The sequence below is a fragment of the Natator depressus genome, chromosome 10 (genome assembly GCF_965152275.1).
Source record: "Natator depressus isolate rNatDep1 chromosome 10, rNatDep2.hap1, whole genome shotgun sequence".
Classification (NCBI taxonomy): domain Eukaryota; kingdom Metazoa; phylum Chordata; order Testudines; family Cheloniidae; genus Natator; species Natator depressus.
In genome coordinates, this window is record NC_134243.1 from 13,477,794 (window position 1) to 13,496,064 (window position 18,271).

Sequence of the window (18,271 nt, forward strand, 5' to 3'; positions counted from 1 at the left end):
ATTAAAAACTATTTAAAAAGATTCCAGGAATGCCAGTGTCATTCTGAAGGCTATTATGTCTGTACAGTCAGTGTGAAGAGATGGAAGCAGCAGCAAGCAGGGTCAAAAGCTCTTTCTGTTCAGAATAGCACCAGGCTGAAGCATTACTGGGTTTTGAGGTCTGTTGCCATTCAATTTTTAAGTTCTCAGCCATTTTCAGCCTCTCTTCCTCCCTCCCCCACCTGAATTATGAATTACACCCATGTGACAACATGAGCTTTCATCTACTAGTGGTGGCATAAAATTACTAATCTCAATGGAGTTAACTACTAAATTATACTGGTTTAAGCAGAATCAGAAATTAGTCTACTGAGTTTACCATAAATTTAGCTTTGTGTACAGGGCAGTGCAAGTGACCCATTTTTCAAGTGTTCTTTGGGATAGTTTCTTATTTTATAGAAGTTGCAATGAAGTAGGTAAAGCAGCTCCAGTCCACTAGCAATAAATTGGAGAACAATTCCAGTGGATATATGTGAGCTAAGGACTAACCATATACTTCTGAGTTTCCAAGCAAGTAGATTATCAGCATATCACTGCTCATCTTTGTTTTTCTTCTGGTTAGGAAATGCATCAGTATGGATAAACACCTGTAGTGACAAGTTTGCCCTGGAACAGTTACTCCCTTGCCCTATTCCAGACAAAATAAGCAAGACTATTCTCAATGTTCTGCTTCTAATTATTGATATTTTCAGGTTCGTGTTAATTTACTGAAGTATGGATTGAATGTATTTGATCTTTTAGCTCAGTGAGTACAAGATTCCTGTCTACAAGTTAGAGATGCATACATTTTATTTATTCTCAAGACCCAGTGAATGTCTACTTTAAACCAAAACCTTTCACTACCATTTGTACCATTTTCCACATGGAGGGTGAAACGCACCTGAACTGTCAGAACCACAAATCCTTTGAGAAAGAAACGGGGCTAAATATGGAAATCAGTCCAATTAAAGTCTGTAAATTACACATTAACAAGGGGGTGAGAATCTGAGGTTCAATTTACATGCTGGGAAGGCTGAAAGGTGTAAGACATCACTCTAAATGTTCCTTTGAATGTAGCCCAAGATATAGAATACTAATTAGTACATCACCATTTTCTCAGTACAGGTGCAAACATTTAGGATTACGTAGTAATTCCTGTTAGTAATGTTCAGTAAAAAGTAGGGAAAATCCAGATACTACAAATCAGTCAATAGCCTCAGTTTTGATTTATTAATGGGAGCCTCCATTAATAAATCAAAACTGAGGCTATTGACTGATTTGTAGTATCTGGATTTTCCCTACTTTTTACTGAACATTACTGTCTGTTCTCAGCTTGCACAGAATATACAAGTTAACTCCTCTGCCTCAGTTTTCCCCAGGAGTGAAATGAGTATGCTATAAAAGCTACCTTTCTGGGATAGTTTAGTGTTTGTAAAGCACCTTGAGACCATTGGGGGGGAGTGGGGGGTGGGGAAAGGGACGGCACAGGATGAGGAGGGAGGCATAAAAAAAATCTAAACAACATGAATACAAATACCCTGCAAAATAAAGCTAAAAATTAACACTCATAAGGAAGCAGTTTTGCGCACCCTCCCTTCTGTAGGGTTTTCCAAGTATCACTAAACCCAAGGATGGCAGACTTGTGCAAAGAAATCTTTATATACTATAAAAAGACCTCAGCATGCAAAGACTGAGATGGTGAAGCCCTGCTCAATCAACAGGCCTTGAAGTGGCTAATAGGCTTTGAAGTTTATACTCAGGACCTTGAATGCAGATCTCAGTATGCCAGCTTCCCCTATTTTAATGTTTCAAGTGTTGCCAAAGCTTCAAATGGTATTTTATTATAAATTACAATTAGAGCATTTACAGATACTTTCCTGCAATAGGCTCTGAAATAAGATTCTGTATTATGAAAGTTGCTGCATCTTAAACCAAAGCTGCCTGATGCCTCCAAGAATAGATGAATTGCCAAACTTCAGCTTATCAAACCCTCCCTCAGCCAGTTGTTTACCTACAATAGGTAAAGTGACTGAAAGCAGCCAAGTGGGATGCTGTGCAGTCACAGCAAGTTTCCCTTGCCCCCTTATCCCCTCCAAAGACCGAACTAATCTCATCCTTACAAGATCTTCACCTATATAGAAAGAGCAAAATGCCCAATTTACCTTTAGCATCCCATTACCCTCTCATATTCAAAGTTGTCCTACCACTCCTTTCATCAGGGCCTGATCAAATCTTGTGGTCCTTCCTCAAGCAAGACTCCCCATCTAGTTCACTGGGAGTCTTGCTGGAGTAAAGACCATAAATCAGGACCCGTGATGGGGTGGGGAAGGGAGAGGTCATCAAACACCTCCAAGAGGTAAAAAGGGTCATGACTAAAAGCTTATCAAGCCACTGAGTTTTTCTTTAGAAGAAAAAATTAAATTACTGCCTCTCTGCCAAGACACTTGGGCCTGCACAACACAACAAACTTAAAACCAGTCTCAGTTTCCTGGAATAACACCAAGAGTTACTTATTCCCCCTCATCCCAATTACAATTCTATTTTCAAAAGAAGCTGGCTTTATGGAGAGGATACAAAGGTATAAAAAAGACTTTTGGTTTAAGGTGATTATTAAGAATTTGAGAATAAGTATCTCAAATCAGGAGGAAAAAATGAGATCCTAATTTTGTGCATGTATTTTTCAATGTAACTAGAAAATGTATACGATTACAGAATGTACAGAATTGTTTTTAAGTAAATTTTTTCAACAATAAGTCTGCAGCTCTTCATTCATCACGTGAATTTCCCAGTGCCCCCCCCAACAGCAAGTTTTAAAATCCCCATCCCCACCCTGAAAGTGATAACCCTGCTGTTTATAATGCAAGTGTAAAGATATTCTCCACTAACTTTCATTAAGTAAAAATATTCCTTGATAGGAAAAAGATACGTAACTTTATTACAGGTTTAAGACTGATATCTCCTTTCACCCCTTTACATATCCTTCAGATACTTTCCTGAATTTAGAAAGCAGATTTGCTTACGCAATCTTGAATGTTTATCTAAAAGGTGGGTTTATGATTAGGAAGATTTATGTCTCTCCTTTCAGTTGCATAATGTGGAGCAGAAACTCTCTATCAAATACTATCAAAGTAACTTTGGTAATGTGAAGTGATTTAGCTAATGAAAAAATGGACCACAGAGTGGTCAGTTTAATATCCCTACGAACAACTAGCTCACCAAAATTCAGAGTTATAGCTACAGTAACGGTTTTGCGGAAATTTAACGAACGGTTTACTTTGGGTGGAATTCCACACTCAGTGATCTACTGGAGTCGCAACAATTGCACATTATAACTAATGGGCCTTACATATTTGTTTTCTGAGTGACATGCTTATCCTAATAAGGTTTACAAATAAGTTATTTTGATTAACTGCAATGAAGCCATAAAAACAGATCCATGTATGAATTTTTTTAAGACATTATAAACAAGACAACAATGGTATCTAGGTGCAGGGTTAGGCCAGTGTATTTATAGCAACTGAAATAATGAGTCATTATCTTAGTCATTCACCCTCCTGTTAGTCCAGAACTTACAATTTTCCAAATTAATGTGTACATTTATCTCCAGAGAGGAAACAAGATTAGACATTAATATTTATAACATACACTGTAGTTTGTTTTTTTTTAAGAAAGTGTATTTAAAAAGTAAGTACTTACCATGACAGCCAAGGTTTCTAGGATTAACAACATTTTGGAGTGTTTATAATTTATCCATAAGAAATAAAAATTCTCACCTGAGTGCATATGTATAGCCAGTGTTCTCTGGCACACATTGGGGTGGGGTGTACGTGTGTAGACGTGAAAAATCCATGGTGATTGTTTCAAATCATACTGCAAAAAGGTGAAAATAAAGTGATGCAATGGTTTAAAAGTATTTAAATTCAAGGTAAGAGAGCCCTTGCTTTGTTCAGCCTGTGTTATGGAATGTTGCAAATACTGCAGTAGAAAAAATTTCTGGCATCAAAGAACTGCATTCCAAGATACAAAGTTGACTTTTTTTTTTTTAAACTTTATTGCTATTGCTAGATATCCTTATCAAAGCTGCATGAACCTAATCTGTTTCCTCTTGAGGACAGTTTTCCTTCTGCATAGACCTAGATAGTCTATTTTTTGGCATTTACTGAGTTCTGTGGAATGCCATCATAAAATATGTCAAGCTGCCATCACTGTAATTATAACACACCACTTTCCAAGTGATTGACAGATCCCATATTATGCTACACTATTAAAAAACAAAACAGAGATTTTACAATACCTGAAGTAATACCTTTAAAATATCCTCAGTAGCTCAACGACCAGCCCTCCAATTACACATTAGTTCCTAAGTGCTTTTATTAGATGCTTTGCCACCTAATCCTCTTGTAAGTTAAATATACAGGAAAGTTGTTTTCTTTAGAAGTCTTTTGAATATCATTCACTAAAAAGTAGAGAGTATTTCTGAGTTCACTTTCTAAAAAAAAAAAACACAAACCAATAAAATGAGGGGCAGTTCAGTATTTTGTAATTGGTGCTAAACTAGTCTCCTGAGTAAAAACACTCATGTACACACCCAGGCATGAGTCACACAGCTAGTGTTTTTTCCTGAGCTTCTTTCAGTTAAGGTTTTTGAAGGAACTACTTTTAAAGATCTGGTTAAAATTTGTATGTGTCTTGAAGTAAGACTAGGGAAATAATGTTTTAATTCATGCTAATTACCAAAACGCTAATAAATAAGGCACCCAGGAAGATCTGATGTTACAACACAGATCTGCAGAGCAGCACAGATAACTACGGGCATGGGGGAAGAAAGATGATGCAAGCCATGCTTTAGAAGGATAAAACCTGATGCAAAAAAAAGCTGAATTAGTGACGGGATTAAAGATCCTTCTTATTAGAAAGACTCCCTAGCAAGACAGAATAGCTTCTATTTTTAGATTATGTTGGGCAGTTGTTACAGTAATGGTGCTGTTCATGTCAACATAGTTAAATCTGCCAAAATTTCCATTACAATGCCCTATTTTTGAGAGTTGCTAAACTTGCCATAATTTATCTGTGGACAAAAAAAAAGGGGAATTATAAGCAAGAGAATAATTTTACAACAATAATTTTAAGATACACTTTTGCTCTCCTTCAAGCACTACACTTCAGTAAGTTGACTAGATAAATGTATTCATGAGCCTGAAATAATGTGAGAATAACCAGAATAAAAGAATAGCATCAAGCACTGAGCACACTGACTCAAAATTTCAGACAGGTCTCCCCTTTTGCACGTGCAATTTGTGCCTGTAAATAAATTGGGGACATAGCACTAGTTGGATAACTACCTATTTGTTCCAACAAACAATTGTAGGTCAAAGATACAGGCACAGTTTTTGCAAGAATTAAAGAGGAGACTAGGCTTTTGAAATACAGTCCTGGACGTTGCAATGGTGGTAGTAACAGATACCAGAAGCCATTACAACCATGTATACACTCCAGTTCCACCACTGCAGCGGAACCAGCAGTAGAAACTGGCAGGAATTTTTTTGCTAGAATTCCCTGATTTAGATATGGTCCCTAGTTCCTAGAGCAAACATCTCCCTACAGATTGTCCTGGCAGTCCAAATCAGCTGCCACACTTCTATGGTGTCTGTGCTGGCCTTTGGAGACCAAAGATACGGCATTTTCAGAGAAGAGGTCTCCTCAAAACTTAGTAGATCTCCTGTTCCAGAGCACGTCTGCTTTCTCAAGGTTTTTACCTGACTGGATTGGTTTTTGTTTGTTTTTTTAATAAGGAACATTTTTTGACTGAGCACTGCTGGCTTTTTAATGAGATGGCTCATACTTTTTGGGTAGGATAGCTACCATATAGAATGCAATTGTTTTGTTTTCAGTAAAAGGTGGCCAGAGGCTATGCAATCAGTAGATTTAAAAAAAAACATTTTTTTGAATTAAAAAAAATTAAAATATCACATTTTTATTTTATTTAAATTATAAGTTTCTCTTTTTTTAAAAAAAATAAACCTCTTTAAAATGGAATCTGAATTTAATACAAAATATATTAAGGCCTACATTTATTATCTCTTAAAAGATTTAAATTAAAAAAAAATATACTGAATCCATGAGCCTCTACCAATAAATCTGAGTTAAAGTGCTGTGCTACTGGGTGCAAGAGACCGGCAAACTCATCACAGGCATTGGGACCCAGTCTCTGACTCCAGGAGACACCATCACTTATCTCATCAGAATCATCCATGAGCCCACCTGGGTGGCCTTCTACTCCTGTTTTATTGTTTCTCACTGCCTGAGTTCTGACTGGCTCAGTTCTGAAGCTGTGCATATTCAGGACTCCACCCAGCAAGAAAAATTATTCTCCAGCTCCCGGAGAAACACTGATCTGCCCTCTAACTGCCTGCCCTTGCTTCTGGATGCTTTATGGGCACTTCAAGTAAAATGCCTTGCTCTGTGTATGCAGACAGAGATACAAACAAATCCATTAGTTTCTCAACTGCCTCTCTCTATCCCTAAATAAAAAAAATAGTGCAGGTGCAAAAGGCATGTGGGTTACATGAGCAGAAGTCTTGGACTGTTAGTTCTCTTGTTTTTCTTTCGTCATGTAATAAGGGAGATGGAGCCGAGCGTGCAGTCAGAAAGGAACAACACTGATGTCAAAGCAGGGCAATGGAAGAAGAATATTCTTTCAAGTACAAACTCTAGTGCTTATTTCAATACCTGGGAACTGGAGGGGAAAAAACCTGCCATGGCTGTAGGTCATAAAAAAAGACCCTATTTGGGAATTTATTTTCAATAAATTCCTGTACTGCTGGGTAAAAAATGAACATGTGTTAATTGCAAACAGTGCAACAAAGATGCAAGGCCTGACGATGATGTGGACACATCTGAATCAACCAGTTAGTAAACTTATTTTTGCATCATTCCTATGGATTGCTTACCATTTTTTACTATGCTAGTGTATGATAAAGCAGTCAACATTGGACTAAAGAGAAAGGCAGAAGATACGCTGAGTATACTAAAACTTATTTCCATAGCCATGGACAAACTGCAGAAAAGATTGCTACTGTGTTGCTGATGTTTAAATTTGAAAAGAATTTCAAAGACGTTGAAGAGAGAAATACTCAACAACAAAGTTAAACTGCAGGCAGTAAAGAAGAAGATAGAATATTGGCAAGAAAATGAGATGGATCGAACACCAAAGTACCAGGGTAGATGTCTAACAGCAGCAGCAGCTTCTTTAGCAATGACATGGACATCTAATCATCACCCATCAATCATGCCAACCATAATAAATGTCAGGGCTGGAGGTAAACTATTCCCACAGTAGATGTTTGCTGATGATGTTTTAAAGGAAGTCACATCACTGAACTGACCGTAGTCACTAGCTAAGCACATGGAATCAGAGTAAGTGCAGCTTTGGACAGCAGCAGCCTCTTCTGCAGACACAGAAATAATATTTTCTTCATTTCATTCAAAGTTGAGAAATCAGCAGAGTTGAAAAAACAGGAAAACTTGTCTCCCTTTTCTAACCTATGAATAAAAAAAATGAGGAGATGGGTTGAGATCTAGTTTTAAAAGTTTGCAGGACAGCCCAAGCAACTTAGGAGACTGTTGCCTAAGTCTCTGGAAAATGAGACAAGTAGCAACTTACACTCCAATCACTTTCAGTTAGGCATATATGAAAAATTTCCCAGGCTGATGAAATAATCAGTTTAATTCACTGATTTGTTAATCCCTCTGTTTCTTTATTAAAATCACTTAGATGTAAATGTGAAACATGTTTTGATAACAGAAAAGTATGTATCCAAAACATTTAAAGGTTGTTTTGTTTAACAAAAATAAAATTTTATATGCTATGTGTTTAAATTTATTACCATCTTAATGCAGCTTGACAAGTCAAAAGCAAAAAAAAAAAATCTAGTAAACAAGCAATAGACCATTCACCATTTTTTAACATACTAAAATATACAATTAATAAGAATCTGAAAATATTAAGCTATGTAATTGCTTAAATAAATGTATATTATTAAAGTGTACCCTTCTAGGTAGCAAAAAGATGTACTACATCTAGCGTAAAGGCTCTATTTAGTTGTAAATCAACGTTTTAATAGTTGTATCAATCAGTGAGAATTCACCTTTCTTCAGGAAGTAACAAACAGAAAAGCTGATTAAAATTGATCATTTAAACGGAGGCTTTCCACTTGGTGATTTAAATCAGGATTTAAATCAATCCACCCTGATATATTTTATAAATAAGAAAGCATACAGAAGTGTTTGTGGTGCTCTGCAACATGAAGTGCCAGCAGTATGCCTGATGCTTCAAAGCTGCAGGATCACAACCTATGTAATAAATAATATGGCAGCATATCACTGGACATTACATTTAGAGTATAGAGTGAGGAAAGCTCAGATTTAGATCTGGACTCATTCTTTCAATTCACAAGTCTGCAAGAAACTAGAAACTGCAACAATATTGAGTCTCCAGAGTTAAGAGTGCAGCCTTGTAACTCAACAACAAGCATTGACAGGAAGTATTATGTATGCTAGTAGCTGTAGTTAGAAGAAAACTCTTTCCCCATCCCCTACTGATACTGCTAGGGGAAGGACTATGCAGTGTAGTTATAGCCATATTGGTGCCAAGATATCAGAAAGACAAGGTGGGAGACCTAATATATTTTTATTGGACCAACTTCTGGAAGAACTAAGAAATGAAAGAAGGGGAAGGGCAGAGAACCACTCATCTTTTATTGTTGTCACGCTGCCAGCTATAGTCAGGTTTCAAACAACAAACATAGCCCATTTTAGAAAATTGGAGGCAGGCAGTCTTAGGCTCCTTCCATGCAAAACAAGAGAGCCTAAAGTTAGCTTCAAATGTACTCATTCTCAAGATATGGGTAAATAGTAACTTCAGATATTATATTGGTCCTTGAGTTCCCCAGCCAATTTTTCAGTTTTGGAATAGTATTTTGCTTATTTTTAAGTGTTTTGCTCTCCCTCCGGTGGTTCTCAACCAGTGGTGCGCATACCCTTGGGGATACGCAGCAGTCTTCCAAAGGGTACATCAACTCATCTAGATTTTTGCTTAATTTTACAACAGGCTACATAAAAAGCACTAGCAAAATCAGTACAAACTAAAATTTCATACAGACAATGGCTTGTTTTACACTGCTCTATGTACTATACACTGATATGTAAGTACAATATTTATATTCCAATCCATTTATTTTATAATTATATGGTAAAAATTAGATAGTAAGCCATTTTTATGTAATAGCGTGCTGTGACACTTCTGCATTTTTATGTCTGATTTTGTAAGCAAGTAGTTCTGAAGTGAGGTGAAACTCGGGTACAGAAGACAAATCAGACTCTTAAAAGGGGAACAGTAGCCTAGAAAGATTGATTTCAGAGTAGCAGCCATGTTAGTCTGTATCCACAAAAAGAAAAGGAGGACTTGTGGCACCTTAGAGACTAAAATTTATTTGCGCATAAGCTTTCGTGAGCTGTAGCTTATGCTCAAATAAGTGTGTCAGTCTCTAAGGTGCCACAAGTCCTCCTTTTCTTTTTTAGAAAGATTGAGAATCACTGAAGGACCTAGTGAAACAGCAGAGGAGACTGACTTTATACAAAGTTTCATCAAATGCAAACAGTATCAACTTTAATAGTTTTATTAACTATATGTTATAAAGAATAGATAAGTTGGTTCTGTCCCTTTACTAAGGGAAGCTATTTTGGCTGAAGCAAATTAGGACATTTTAATCCACCCTGTGCAGATAAATCAAACCATGTTATAACCATGAGATGTACTTCTGCTCAGGTGTTACTTTGTTTTGGATGAGTAGAAAGGGACTTTGCCTGAGGGTTAAATTCTATACAGTCCCTCCAGCTAGATCTTTGAAGTTAATACCTGCAATGTTGGGTGTTGGAGTGTTCCTTGTTTACTATTCATATTATTTAGAGGGAGATAAATCTCTGCACAGAAAACTTTTTTAAAATTGTAGTTGTGCTCTCCTTTGCTTCTTTATGTATAAAGAATGCCTGTAGCATTTTTCCGCCCCCAAAAAAGAAGCATCAAGAATATCATGTCCACTCATCCCTAATTTTGCTGAAGTTCCTGTTGGATGTCTCAGAGCAGGTGTATTGTTGTTCTCACGCTCTAACTGAAGCATAGGTATTGAATCTTTACCCCGACATTCTCTTCAAAATTTCATAAGTCATGGAATTAAACTGCTGTTACAAGAACACCCCACACAGACTGACTACGGATCCCTTCCTCTGCCAACTGCTCAGCTTTCAGTCTTCATGATATCTTTTCAGGAACTCTCTAATCAGTCTTCCAAAACAGACAAAATCGAATTTCCAATGTAAGAAGATTCAAGGTCTGAAAGACTTTTTTTTGAGAAAGTAGGAACAAAGCATAATCCCATTCACACACACACCCTTTCCGCAGGACATCTTTAACAACACAGCCCCATTCTACTTACATTGTTAGGCTACTGTACTGAATCAACAACAAGAGCTACAGAAAGACCTTAAAACTGCGGACAACTGACTTGTCTGTCTGCAATTTGCTACTGAGACTGAACATGGACCAAAAGGTACAGGTACTTTGCAAGGAGCATTTCATCAACAAATCACATTTCGACCTGGCAGCTCAGCTGATTTCAGGCACCTGGATACACCAGTGTTCCTCCACCTAGGATGCTAGACTACAAGGGACAGATTTTAAAAGGCACAAATAGGACGTGGGCGGCTAACTCCCTTCTTGCACCTTTGAAAATCCCCCCCCCCCCAGTCTTTCACCCATAGTAACATCAATTAGATTTCCTTTCTTCTGTACCTCCAACCACTCAGTTTCCCCTTTTCAGTTTTTTAAACAAAATTAAATAGATAGAATTTAGATAATTTCCGATTCCTTTAAAAAAGTTCTGTGAGAAGAAAGACACTTTGGGAAAGATCATCACTACTAAATTGTATTCCTTTATATTTCTGCTAATTAAAAAAAAGGGAGTGCATGTATACTAAGGTCATCTGGCCTTTGGTTCTCATGTTACCACAGGGCAATCGAATCACTAGCACAACTTCCAATCACAGATTCACCATCTAACTGCCTGGTAACAGCAGGAAAAAAAAAAAGTCTCTAGAGACTTAGCTTTGTTTGTTGAGTTCAAAATGAAGTATAGAATGTTAGTCCAACAACAGGGGGATTCAGAAATTAGGTATGCCTCTTTATCTGTAATGTTTTCAAAAATTAGGAGCAAGTACAAAGCAGTTCTAATGGCTGACTATATTAAACAGAGCTTTAAGAAAATTCTTCTGCTTACAAGCTATAGTATAAGAGTCACCGCTATGGTTGCAAAAGTGAGTACCTAAAGTTAGAAACTTAATTGATTTAGGTACCAAAATATGGAGTGATTTAATTTTCAGGAGTGCCAAGCATACAGCAACAATTTTGAAAAAAAAAAAAAAAATCAGGTAACTACTTTAAGAGCCTAACGTTAGACAACAATTTTTGAAAATATTGGCACATGCCTCTGTGTGAAGATGTTTTACCCACTATTGTTACAAGCGGCACTTAAAACTACTGTAACTGAAAGATTAGGGAGAAATGTTCTGTTTTTCCAGTTTCTTCACTTTATATAGCTTAGTGCTGTCAAATACACAGTCAGTTCCCTGTGTTCCAGTGAATCTTGCACAAAGTAACAGGAGCAAAAAAGAAGCATTTTAATAAAGGAGGCTCCAAACTGACAAAGGAACCTACTTTTAACTGTTTATGCTGACTAGACTGCAAGATGATGTGTCATGAGGGAATACAGCAGACACGAAGTATAAGCTTTTCACAATACTTAGCTGCTTAAATGAATATTATCTAGTTTAGTAGGCCCAAGATCTGCCTCTCTCTGCCTCTATTGTCCGTCGTCCTCTCTTTAAAAGTCTGTTAGAAAAATCCATATAACTTCTGCACAGAACGGTGGGAAGGGATGGAGAAGAGTGAAAGAACATAAGGCCATACTGGGTCAGACCAATGATCCATCAAGCCCAGTATCCTGTCTGCTGACAGTGGCCAATACCAGATGCTTCAGAGGGAATGAATAGAACAGGGCAATTATCCAGTGATCCATCCCGTCATCCAGTCACAGTGTCTGGCAGTCAGAAGCTTAGGGAAAAATCAAAGCATGAGGTTGCATCCCTGACCATCTTGGCTAAAAGCCACTGATGGACCTATCCTCCATTAACTTACCTAATTGAACAGTTATAGTTTTTGCCTTCACAACATCCCCTAGCAATGAGATCCACAGGTTATAAGAACAAACAAGTTATTTACAAAAGGACCAAAAAAACCCAAACTAGGTTTGTGAGGTAACTTAGAGTACAGGAAAGTAAGAGACCAAAGCATAAATTTCAGCCAAATAGGGTGCAAGCAGACACTGCATAGATTCCACACACCACTTCTGTTATTACACCTCAATCTCATAGTGCAACACCCTGGCTCCTCTTGGACCCAGTTGGAAATGTGTTGGTTTTGAGGGAGAGGAGATAATCTTCTGAAGTGGCATTATCCCATGGCAAAACAACAGAGTTGGTAGTGTAATGAGCCCTGCGGATGCTATGACAACAGGCGATAACACAACCCTTGAGTTAGCTATGCTACAAGGGAGGAGATGGAGATCTAGAAGCACTGCAGAGGGACCTCTCCTCTGTACAGATGGCTGCAGATGTGGGCAAATCCAAAACTGTCAGGCCAGCAGCATGAGTAAAGACTCATGCTCCTACCCACTACCTTGTGCTAAGAGGCCTCTCTTCCCAAAGGGGAACTATAACTCTCGTTTTCCATAGCTTCAAAACCATAGACATATTCAATGAACTGTCCCCAATGAAGCCGTAAGAGTTTTGCCATTGACTTCAGCAGGCCCATGATTTCACCCCTTGACTTTTTTACCCCCTCTTTTAATAAACGTGACAAGGCCCATAGGTACTGGCTTTTTAGCACAAACCTGTCATGACAAGCACAGCACCTTGCATTCACAGTGCACTTACTGTAACAGGGACTAGGATGAGCCCCAATTTACAGTCATTTGTGACTTATGTACCTATGTTGCCTCCATCACAATAACATCCGAGTGCTTTAATCTTTTCTTTGTGTTTTATCCTCACAAACAACCCATTTTACCGATAGGGATCTGAGGCACAGAAACTAAGTGAGTTTCCCAAGGTCACACAAGAAGTCTGTGTTGAAGCAGGGAACTGAACTCATGTCTCCTAATTCCCAGATTACTATCTTAACCATCGGACCATCCTTCCTCTCTAACATTCAGGAGTGGGGAAAAAAAACCCAACGTCTTCATTGGAAAAAGACATTGGACAAATGCTAGCTGCAAAATACAAGGCTGGCAGCTTTGTAAGAGCAAACCCATTCTGATGCATTACAAATGGGAAATTGGATTTGGTAAGAAAACGGGTCTCACTTTTGAGATTACAAAAGTCACAGAATAAGATTTGACAGCATTACTGTAAACAGAATCTGCTATTTTAACTCTACACTTGAAGGATGACAAACTCGTTTAAATTATTCATATAGAAAATATGCTACTACCATAAACTCCAAATAAGCTTTGCTAGACCATGGGCTCTCATTTCATTACTATAAATATTAAATAATGTAACAATTCCTAGTAACCAACTGTTTCTACTTATTTCAAACTTGAAACTCTGCTATTGTTCACAATAAGCATTTAATACTAATATTGTCATATTTAGTGAGTAGGAATTTAGCCCTCTGAAATTCCTATATAAGTGATTACATTAACTTTGTATTTACTTCCATGGAGCGTATCTTGAATTTTTGCAATGTCTTCCCCACGTATCCCCAAAACTACCAACTTAAAACAGGCTGAAAAGCAAAAGAGCTTCAAGCAAATGTCAAACACACTTAATACAAAATATTTGTACATAAAGATATGAAGAACTTTTTAAGAAGGATGTTTATATATTGTTTCTTTTTAAAAAGGCTCTGAGAATACTAAAAACATTAACATCTTTCATTAGACTTTATCTTGTAAATGTACAAATGTGTGCTATGATGCACTCGACAGTTGCCAAACTGTAACACTATTACTTAAAACCAGCTCTGTTAAATAGATAAAAATGCTGTATATATAAAAAGGAGCTGAACAGAAAATAGCTATAAATTCAGTTGTACTGAGACAACAAACATGTCTTCTCATTGTTTATACACACAGAGAATCTAAAACATGTCATAGCTAAAGTGCATTGAGTCATTTTACAGACTGGGAACCCAGTGATTTAAAAACTCAAGCAGAATTTGCTGCACATGAATCTAACCAGGCCTCTTCATTTAAAGAGGTACAGTGGTCTACTGAAGGCTCACTAGAATTAGATATTTAAGCAGGTCAACCTGTGATAAAACAAGTTTCAAAGCAAACTCTAATTTACAGTTTGCCTAGATAAAGCTCCGAGATCAATTTATATTACAGTTTAACAAAAAACAGCAGCAAATGCATGGCATCAAACCTATATATCCAAAATCCTGAGTCATCCGCTTCACATATTTAGAATGATTATATGCTTCAGCATTCTGTTCCGAGGTCCAGCAATCCCAGTCAAAACAATTCAAGGCAAGTTTGCAAGTTGACAGGACATTATTTTCTATTCCACACCGCAGAATCCCAAAATGGCTTCCCAGTCTCAACAAAGCAGGAAGGATCAGACTAATCTGATCCAGCCTCTCAAAGCTCCTATTGTCAGTCAGAGGCAGAGTTTGAATTTATTGGACACTGCTACTTTAACCAGCCCACACATTTAACCCATTAGTTTCTCTCCATAAAAAGGGATCGATAGGCTCACGCTTAAAGACCTTGTCCAGTATTTTATTTCTAGTTACACGCTAACATTGATTTAACTACCATTTTTCAATAAACTTTATACTAACGAAAACACACGGTACTTGATTTCTAAAATGCATGTTTCAGGTATCTGGCAAAACAATTTGGAAGACCTAAATTTTCACCACTTACCTTTAATTTGTAAAATGAAGAGATAAGCCTGATCCAATTTTCTGCTTTTTATAATACAGCTAAACTCCCACCCCCAAAGACACCAGTTGTAGCCCTATTTAAATTAGCTCTTAATCCCATGACAATGAAGTAGTAAAGGCAGAAAAACATGACAGGTCACAGCATGATTTGTTAGTGTACAGATGCAAATAGAATGAAAGATGTATTGATTACAAGGTTAGCAAACAAAGCTCTCTTTAAGCAGATTATTTGCAAAGGCAATGTTTCTACCTGGAATTTTTTCTCTATTAAAATCAGCAAAGAGTTTCATTTTGACAAGAGTAAATAATGTCCCCGTACATTAGAGAAGGAACTGGAATGTAAGATTAATTTTTAATTATTTCCCTAACCACTGAAACATTAACCTTTGGAACTGAGTTCCAAAGAAGTAAAACATATATGTTTACATGGAGTATTTTATATTCCAAGTGTGTGCTTAGATTTAAATTAAAGATATACTTCAAAAGCTGTCCCTCCTCCTTTACTTTTAGTATCTCAATTTGCAGAATTAAAATATTTTAAAGCATAAAGGACACACTGGACACTCCTCACAAAGCTGTGCTCATGTTGTCACTGTGCATGTGCAGAGCTGATCTTAGCACTGATTAAATAAGCAGTTTACAGTACTCCCTATCCCCCTTTTTAAAAAATAAATATAAAAATAGAAATCTGTTGCCCTGGGGAAAAATCATCAGTTTTCAAAAGGCTGTCCCTAAACAACAGCCAAAATATTATTTTTCATATTAGCATTGAGAAGGTCTCAAATTTACTCTGTTTGACCTCAATCCTGCAATTGACTCTGCACAGCACCCCATTATCTGTACAGAGCCCCACTGAATTCAATGGGGCTCCCTACAGGGGCATTCCCACATGTAATCAATTATAAAATCAAGAACTTAATTCTGAAACATGTTTCAAAGTACACTTTTAGTGCAAATATTTTAATTTGCACCTTCTCTGGCTAATGGTAGAAGTGAGAAAATGTTTATCTAGGAAAAATTTCATTTCCTCTTTCTGAAATGTTGGTTTGAAAAACAATGTTTGGCATCTGTTGAAGAGACATTAGTACTTTAACTTGTCTATACATATTTGACAAAACAAATTTCTTTGTTTTTTGTTTTCTTACTAAAACAGATATTAATCATGGCACACATTTAGTGTATTTATGATACATTTAAGTGAAATTGCAAGACTGGCATAGGAAATGTAGCTTCTGGGGATAGTTTAGGTAAACAAATGTAGTTGTCCATACTATAATTTGGCTAGGACACCAGCTTTAATATCCATATACCTTGTCTTCACAACTAAAAAAGGTGGATTTTTACCTCAGGTTAAGTAATACATATGAATGGTCCCAAGGTAAAAACCACAGTGAAGACAGGGCACTTTAATCTCCACCCATGATTGACCTTGTGGTAAAACTGTAGTGCTTACCTTGCCTACCTTAACTCACAGTAAAACTGCACTGCCTTCTCTTTACTGTGTTTTTACCTCAAGACTGCTCACAAGCTTAATTTATCCCAACATAAAAAAAATCCCAACATAAAAACCACACCTTTTCTTACCCTGTCATCTGATCAAAAATGGTAAATGTTGGTTGAACTTTGCATTAAAAATAGTAAAGTGAGGCAAAGCAACTCTAGCAAGCAGTGCAGCACAGCACTAACACCATGCTGGGGTACTAGTTCAGGTTAGGATATACAGCAGCAGGCTATCACTGTTGCTGTGGCTATGTCAACACTATGAGACAGGGGTGTGACTGCCAACTCTTGTAGACATACGCACCACCGAGCTAGCATGCTAAAAATAGTAGTGTAGCTGCCGTAGCACTGGCAGTGGTAACACAGGCTAGTCGAGCCAAGTACAAACCTGCTGGAACGTTGGGGGTATGTATTGAGCACGGTTATCCTGTGTCGCCACTGGCCATGCTTCTACAGCTACATTACTACTTTTCGTGCAACTAGCTCAATGAGAGCTAGTGTGCATATGTTTGTGAGAGCTGGGAATCACACCCCAAGCTCCTAGTTTAGCGGTTACCTGTGTGACACAAATACAAGACTTCAGTGTCCAAGAAAATGTGGCCATTCACAACAAGTTCCTACAACAATGTACCAGATTCTGATTTCTCTCACTTCAGTTTTACAGTGGTTTAACTTCTGTATCTACAGGAACAATCAGAATCTGGCCTAATAAGCCAATTTCCCTAAAGTCTTCCTGTAAGGTTTATATTTCCTATTTCTTAATCCCATGCTGTCACCAACATGTTATATTCTGCCCTGCTAATAACTTTGCCTCTCTGGCTCTGCCCACAGTACCGCCATGCCTAAAATAATCTGATCACAGTTTACACCAACACACATGTAAAGTACAAGCTGTAATAGATAAATGTATTATAATAGCTTTCAGAAGCTCCTGCTAGACTCCATCTAGGAACGTTAGACTCTAGAGCTATTTAACACTGGCCGTTTTTTCCCCCTGGAAAAAATCCCATTATTGCTAACAGCTCCATCTATGGCAGGAACAAAAAGGCAGTACTAGTGCAAACACACATTGGTAGCAGGGCAAGCTCCTGTAAGGCAGTATGGGCACTGGCAGGGGGCAATATGTGCTAACTGGAGGGGAATGGGGATAAGTGCATTCCTCTCCCTCATTGTTTGTCAGCAGCCTCCCCCACATGGTAGTGCAGGGCCCCAACGGTATCTACTCTGCACTGGTGAGGCCTCAGCTGGAGTACTGTGGCCAATTCTGGGTGCAACACTTCAGGAAAAATGTGGACACACTGGAGAGAGAGAGTCTAGAGAAGAGCAACAAAAATGATAAAAGAGTTTGATAAATGATAAAATGATAAAAACCCTCACCTATGGGGAAAGGTTAAAAAAACTGGGCATACTGAATCTTGAGAAAAGGCAACTGAGTGAGAGGGGAACCTACTAACAGTCTTCAAACACATTCCGGGCTGTTAGAAAGAGCTCAATGATCAATTGTTTTCCCATGCCTTTTGAAGGCAGGACAAGTAGTAACGAGCTTAATTTGCAGCAAGGGAGATAGAGGTTAGCTATTAGAAAAAAATCTTTGTAACTACTGTAGAAAGATAGTTAAGATCGAGAAGAGACTTCCAAGGGAGGCTGTGGAACCCGCTTCAGAGGGGGGATTTGAAGAACACGCTGGAC

General features: G+C 37.7%; 1 protein-coding gene across 5 annotated transcripts in view; it reads right to left on the reverse strand.

The window, feature by feature from the left end:
* The window catches only part of SUN1 (Sad1 and UNC84 domain containing 1), a 56,443-nt gene extending 41,696 nt beyond the window's left edge, over positions 1-14,747 (reverse strand). For 4 of the 5 annotated variants that reach the window (XM_074965247.1, XM_074965246.1, XM_074965249.1 and 1 more), the window contains exons 1-2: positions 14,560-14,747; positions 3,792-3,888 (exon numbers count right to left, since the gene is read on the reverse strand). In XM_074965247.1, the coding sequence (XP_074821348.1) occupies positions 3,792-3,868 (77 nt within the window). In that variant the 5' untranslated portion in view covers positions 3,869-3,888; positions 14,560-14,747. Of the gene's footprint in view, positions 1-3,791; positions 3,889-7,403; positions 7,561-14,559 lie in introns of all 5 variants that reach the window. The other variant, XM_074965245.1, reaches the window with a different exon arrangement.
* Positions 14,748-18,271: the final 3,524 nt, after the last annotated feature.